Source organism: Catharus ustulatus, chromosome 38, assembly GCF_009819885.2.
Source record: "Catharus ustulatus isolate bCatUst1 chromosome 38, bCatUst1.pri.v2, whole genome shotgun sequence".
NCBI classification, from domain to species: Eukaryota; Metazoa; Chordata; class Aves; order Passeriformes; family Turdidae; genus Catharus; species Catharus ustulatus.
This window is the reverse complement of record NC_046258.1, coordinates 267,241-273,252: the sequence shown is the minus strand read 5'-3', so window position 1 is coordinate 273,252 and position 6,012 is coordinate 267,241. Positions and strand designations below refer to the sequence as shown.

The 6,012-nt window shown below is 54.6% G+C and overlaps 1 protein-coding gene and 1 long non-coding RNA gene across 3 annotated transcripts in view; both read left to right on the top strand.

Moving 5' to 3' along the window:
- Positions 1 to 1,213: 1,213 nt before the first annotated feature.
- On the top strand, positions 1,214 to 3,332 carry LOC117010141. Of its 2 annotated transcripts, none has more exons than XR_004420575.2 (3): positions 1,214 to 1,392; positions 2,377 to 2,480; positions 3,196 to 3,332. It is a non-coding gene; the product is annotated as an uncharacterized LOC117010141 (long non-coding RNA). The 2 variants fall into 2 exon arrangements; XR_004420574.2 differs by lacking the exon at positions 3,196 to 3,332 and adding an exon at positions 2,760 to 2,936.
- Positions 3,333 to 4,116: 784 nt separating this feature from the next.
- Positions 4,117 to 6,012, top strand: part of PRMT5 (protein arginine methyltransferase 5) — a 31,249-nt gene continuing 29,353 nt past the window's right edge. Inside the window, 1 exon segment of the mRNA XM_033084398.1 lies at positions 4,117 to 4,238. Coding sequence (XP_032940289.1) covers positions 4,132 to 4,238 — 107 coding nt within the window. The 5' untranslated portion in view covers positions 4,117 to 4,131.

Below are 6,012 nucleotides of genomic sequence, written 5' to 3'. Positions count from 1 at the left end.
TTTTTAAATTTTTTTTGGGGGGATGTTGGCGCCCCCTGGCGGCCGGGAGGATTCGAGAGGGGCCCCCCCAAATTTTTAATTTTTAAATTTTAATTTTTATTTATTTAATTTTTTAATTTTTTATTTTTTTTTTTTGCTCAGGATGTGGTCAGCCCCTCCCCCCACCCCCCCCCCTCCTCACCCCTCCCCCACCCCTCCGGTCCCGTGACTCCCCCGTGACGTCATCACCGGCCCGGGATCATTTTGGGGCTTCCCGGCTGGAATTCCGGGATTTTTTTTTTTTTTTTTCCCCCTAATTAAAATCTAATTAGCATGGCCGGGCTAATTAAAGCCAGGAATGGGCGGGGCCCGGCGGGGGCGGGACCTCGTTGCCCTTTTAAGGCGCCATTGCCCCTTTTAAGGCGCCATTGCCCCTTTAAGGCGCCATTGCCCTTTTAAGGCGCCATTGCCCTTTTAAGGCGCCATTGCCCCTTTAAGACGCCATTGCCCTTTTAAGACGCCATTGCCCTTTTAAGGCGCCATTGCCCCTTTAAGGCGCCATTGCCCTTTTAAGACGCCATTGCCCCTTTAAGGCGCCATTGCCCCTTTAAGAGCCCATTGCCCTTTTAAGGCGCCATTGCCCTTTTAAGACGCCGTTGCCGCTTTAAGGCCGCCCCAACGGGCCCCACCCGAGGCTCCAAGGCTCCGCCCCCTCCCAGTTCGGCCCAGTTCGGCCCAGTTCGGCCCAGTGACCTCCAGAGCCCCTCCCAGTCCCTCCCAGTAACCCCCCGTCCTCAGCCCTCTGCACTGGTTTATACTGGGAGCTTTTGGGGCGCAGGGTGGGAGTTACTGGGAAGGACTGGGAGGGGGCCCGGGGGTCACTGGGCCATACTGGTTTATACTGGGGCATCACTGGTTTGATCTGGGACAGTTACTGGGCCGTACTGGGGTGGACTGGGAGTCACTGGGATGAACTGGGATGAACTGGGCCATACTGGGAAGGACTGGGAGTAAAGTCCGGGTCACTGGGCCGGCTTTGCCCCGCCCCTCGCTTCCCATTGGTCGTTTTCTCGCATTCGCGAACGTCTATTGGTTACTTGAACTGTCAGTCAAACTAACCCCGCCTCTCTACGCTGTGATTGGCTGACGGTTTTCCCGCCCCTCGCTCCCATTGGTCCGCGGTTTTCCCGCCCCTCGCTCCTATTGGTCCTCGGTTTTCCCGCCCCTCGCTCCCATTGGCTGGCGCGGCGCGAACCCCGTGAGGGGAAGCAGCGACGGGGGGAGGAAATTGGGGGAAAAAATGGCAAAAACGGGGCCGGGAATGGCGGAAAGGAACCGAAAAACGGCCCCGAGGGCTCCTGGCGGCTTCCCCGCCACCCCTTGGAGGATTTTTGTGGGGTTTAGGGAGCCCAGGTGGGGTTCTGAGGGCAGGCCCGCAGGGAGGGCGGGGGCCGCTGGTTCTGAGGGGATCCGGGGGGTCCTGAGGGGGATCCAGGGGATCCTTGAGGGGTTCTCTTGGGGTTTTGAGGGGCTCTGTTGGGTCCTGTGCGGCCTCTGTGGGGTTCTCAGTGGAATTGGGGTGATCCTGGAGGGGATTTTTACCGTGTTAGAGGGGATTTGTCGGATCCTGTGGGGTTTTGTGGGGTATTTGTGGGGTTTTAGGGAGTATTTGTGGGGTTTTGGGGGGTATTTGTGGGGTTTTGGGGCGGCCCTGTGGCGTTTGGGGGTAAAATTGTGGGAGATTTTAGAGAAGCTTCAGGGGTTTTGAGGGGTCCTGAGGGGAAATTCGGGGTTTTTGACGGAAATTCGGGGGTTTTGAGGGGAAATTCGGAGGTTTTGAGGGGAAATTCGGGGGTTTTGAGGGAAATTCGGGGGGTTCTGAGGAGATTTTGGGTGGGTTTGGGGTTCCCTGATTTAATTCCACATTTCCTGATTGAGTTTTTGGGGTTCCTGAGGGAGTTTTGGCGGTCCCTGATTTAATTTTGGGTGTGCCCTGAGTGAGTTTTGGGTTTTCTGATGGAATTTTGGGGTTCCCTGATTAAATTTTGGGGTTTTCTGATTTAATTTTGGGGTTCCTTGTTTAAATTTTGGGTTTTTCTGATTGAATTTTGGGGTTCCCTGATTAAAATTTGGGTTTTTCTGATTCAATTTTGGGGTTCCCTGATTGAAATTTGGGTTTTTCTGATTCAATTTTGGGGTTTGCTGATTAAATTTTGGGTTTTTTCTGATTGAATTTTGGGGTTCCTTGATTAAATTTTGGGGGTTTCCTGATTGAATTTTGGTATTTCCCGATTTAGTTTTGGGTTTCCCTGATTAATTTTGGGATTTCCTGATTAATTTTGAGGTTTCCTGATTGAATTTTCTGACTTAATTTTACTTAATTTTACCTTTCCCCAGGTGCTTTTTGTGGTGGGGTCATCACCCCTAAATCCCTAAAATCCCCAAAATCCCCAAAATGGATTTGGGGGAGCTCCCAACCCCAGACCTGCTGCTGCTGCCAGGTGAGAAAATCCAAAAAAAACCCAAAATCCCCTCAAAAATCCCAAAATCCTCCCAAAAAACCCCACAATCCCCCCAAAAACCCAAAAATTTGGGAAAAAATTCCCGATTTTTAGCCCAAATTTCCCAGTTTTTTCTCAAATTTCAGCCCAAAATTGCCCAAAATTTCCTGGTTTTGGGGTTTTTGGGGTTCCTGATTTGAGTTTTTGAGTTCTGTACTGGTCCATACTGGTCCTTACTGGTCTATACTGGTTTATACTGGTCCATACTGGTTTCTCCAGGCGCTGTCTGTCCCTCCTGGCCCAGCTGTGCTCACCTGTGCTGGGGGCGGGAACTCATTTGCATCTCATTTGCATCTCATTTGCATCTCATTTGCATCTCATTAGCGCATGGGCATTAACCAGGTGAGCACCCCAGTCCTTCCCAGTGCATCCCAGTCCCTCCCAGTAACCCCAAACCCCCCTCCCAGCCCGTCCCCAGGCCCCACCCCCTCATTAACGCTCATTAATATTCATTAGGCTGGAGCAGCCGTGCATCCCATTGGACGCTCACCGTGCCAGCCAATCAGGTGTGAGACCATGCCCCCTCATTAGCATAACCCCACCCACCCCACAATGACATCACCTCATTGCCAGAGCTCCACCCTCATAATGATGACATCACCTTATTGCTGTAACCCCGCCCCTTATCTAAGCCCCGCCCCCTTTTCCTTTTTAGGGCGTTGCTCATTCCGCTACGACGCTAAGGCTGATGCCGCCATCTTGTGGGCGGAGCTTGCAGCCTCGAGGAGCCTGGGATTGCCCCGCCCTTCCCATGATGTCACCGCAGCTCATTAAAATATTGCAAGCACCGCCCGCCGGTGTCCTTATATGGGCGTGGGGAGGGGATGATTGACAGCTCCTGGGGGGAGTTGGTTTGTGTCGGGATTTGTCCCAAATTCGCGCCGGAATCTGCCTGAAAAGGCCAAAAAAAATCCGCAAAAATTGCCAAAAAAATAATGGAAAATCACCCCAAAATTCCCACAAAAAATCCTGCAGAATTCCCACAAAAATCACCACCAAATCACTCCAAAATTCCCTACAAATTTTCCCAAAATCCCTTAAATTCACCCCAAAATCCAACTGGAATCCCCAAAATTCTCCTCAAAAATCCACCTAAAAAATAATAATAAAAAAAAAAAAAAAAATCTGAGTGAACAGTGGGCGGGACCAAAGGGATGATTGACAGTAAAACCTGCTCGCCTATTGGCCGGTGGGGTGTGGTTGTCAGGCAGGTCACGCCCCCTGAGCGCTGATTGACAGCTCGTACCGCGCTCTGATTGGCTCAGAGCCTCTTGTGGGCGTGCCCAGCTTACTCTGCGTTGATTGACAGCTGGACAGCGCGTTCCTATTGGCTCACGCTCCCACACGGGGCGGGCTTACCCTTCCCGCCACCGCTTTGATTGACAGCCAGCGTCGCACTCTCATTGGCTGCCGTTTTCCCCGCCCCCTCTATGATCGACACCTCTACGCGCTCTCCCATTGGCCTCACGCCGCTCGTGGGCGGGCGCTTTGATTGACAGCGCGTTCTCGCGTTCCCATTGGCTGCGCGGGAGGCGGGCTCAGCGCTGATTGGCCGCCGCCTCACGGAGGGGGCGGGAGCAGAAGCGCAGCGATGGCGGCGGGGCCGGGAGCGGCGGGCGCCGCTCGCGTCTCCTCAGGCCGGGACCTGAGCTGCGTCCCGGAGGTGGCGGGAGCGCTGGGGGCCGTGGCCAGGCAGGGGTGAGAGCGGGATCCCCAAAACCCCTAAAGAAACCCCGAAAATCTCACTGGGGAACATCCAAAAATCGTCCCCGAATTTCCCCTCGTGTCTCCGGGAGGGCCCAGAGCTCCGGCGGGATCCGCAGAGACCCTCAGGGGTTCCTTAAAATCCTTCAGGGTCCCCAAATTCCCTTCAGGAATCCCCAAATTCCCTCAGGAATCCCAAAATCCCCTCAGGGATCCCAAAATCCCCTCAGGGGTTCCTTAAAATCCTTCAGGGTCCCCAAATTCCCCTCAGGAATCCCCAAATCCCCTCAGGGATCCCCAAAATCCCCTCAAGGATTCCCTCAAAATCCATCAGGGATCCCAAATTCCCCTCAGGGATCCCCAAATCCCCTCAAGGATCTCCAAATTCCCTCAAGGATCTCCAAATTCCCTCAAGGATTTCCAAATTCTCCTCAGGAGTTCCCTCAGAATCCTTCAGGGATCCCCAAATCTTTTCAGGGATTCCCTCAAAATCCATCACGGTCCTTAAATTCCCCTCAGGGATTCCCAAATTCCCTGAGGGATCCCCAAAATCCCCTCAGGGATCCCCAAATTCCCTCAGGGATCCCCAAAAATCTCCCAGTTCCCTCCCAGTCCATCCCAGTTTCATCCCAGTTCATCCCAGTTTGATCCCAGTCCCTCCCAGTCCCTCCCAGTTTGATCCCAGTTCCCTCCCAGTCCATCCCAGTCCCTCCCAGTTCTCTCCCAGTCCCCCCCAGTAACCCCAGTTTGATCCCAGTCCCCTCCCAGTCCATCCCAGTTTATTCCCAGTCCCTCCCAGTGCCTCCCAGTAAGCCCAGTTTGATCCCAGTTTGATCCCACTTGCTGCCCAGTACTCCCAGTTTGATCCCAGTTCCCTCCAAGTCCCTCCCAGTCCATCCCAGTTTGTTCCCAGCCCCTCCCAGTCCCTCCCAGTGCCTCCCAGTGCCTCCCAGTAAGCCCAGTTTGATCCCAGTTTGATCCCAGTTCCCTCCCAGTCCATCCCAGCCCCTCCCAGATTGATCCCAGTCCCTCCCAGTAACCCCAGTTTGATCTCAGTCCATTCCAGTTCCCTCCCAGTACCTCCCAGTCCATCCCAGTTTGTTCCCAGCCCCTCCCAGTCCCTCCCACTTGCTGCCCAGTACTCCCAGTTTGATCCCAATCCCCTCCCAGTCCCTCCCAGTCATTCACAGTCCCTCCCAGTCCATCCCAGTTCCCTCCCAGTTCCCTCCCAGTACCCCCAGTTTGATCCCAGTTCCATCCCAGTTCCTCCCAGTCCCTCCCAGTTCCCCCCCAGTCCCTCCCAGTTCCCTCCCAGTCCATCCCAGTCCTGTCCCAGTCCCTCCCAGTAATCTCAGTTTGATCCCAGTGCATCCCAGTTCCCTCCCACTCTCTTCCAGTTCCCTCCCAGTGCCTCCCAGTTTGTTCCCAGTCCCTCCCAGTCCATCCCAGTTCCTCCCAGTTCCCTCCCAGTACCCCCAGTTTGACCCCAGTTTGATCCCAGTCCCTCCCAGTCCCTCCCAGTGACCCTTAAACCCCTCCCAGTTCCCTCCCAGTCCCTCCCAGTGACCCTTAAACCCCTCCCAGTTCCCTCCCAGTCCCCACCAGTAACCCCAGTTTGCAGGTTCGATTTCCTGTGCCTGCCCCTGTTCCACCCCCGGCACCGGCGCGAGTTCCAGGCTGGGCCAGAGTAACCCCCCAGTCCCTCCCAGTCCCTCCCAGTCCCTCCCAGTCCCTCCCAGTGCCTCCCAGTAACCCCAGTTTGCAGGTT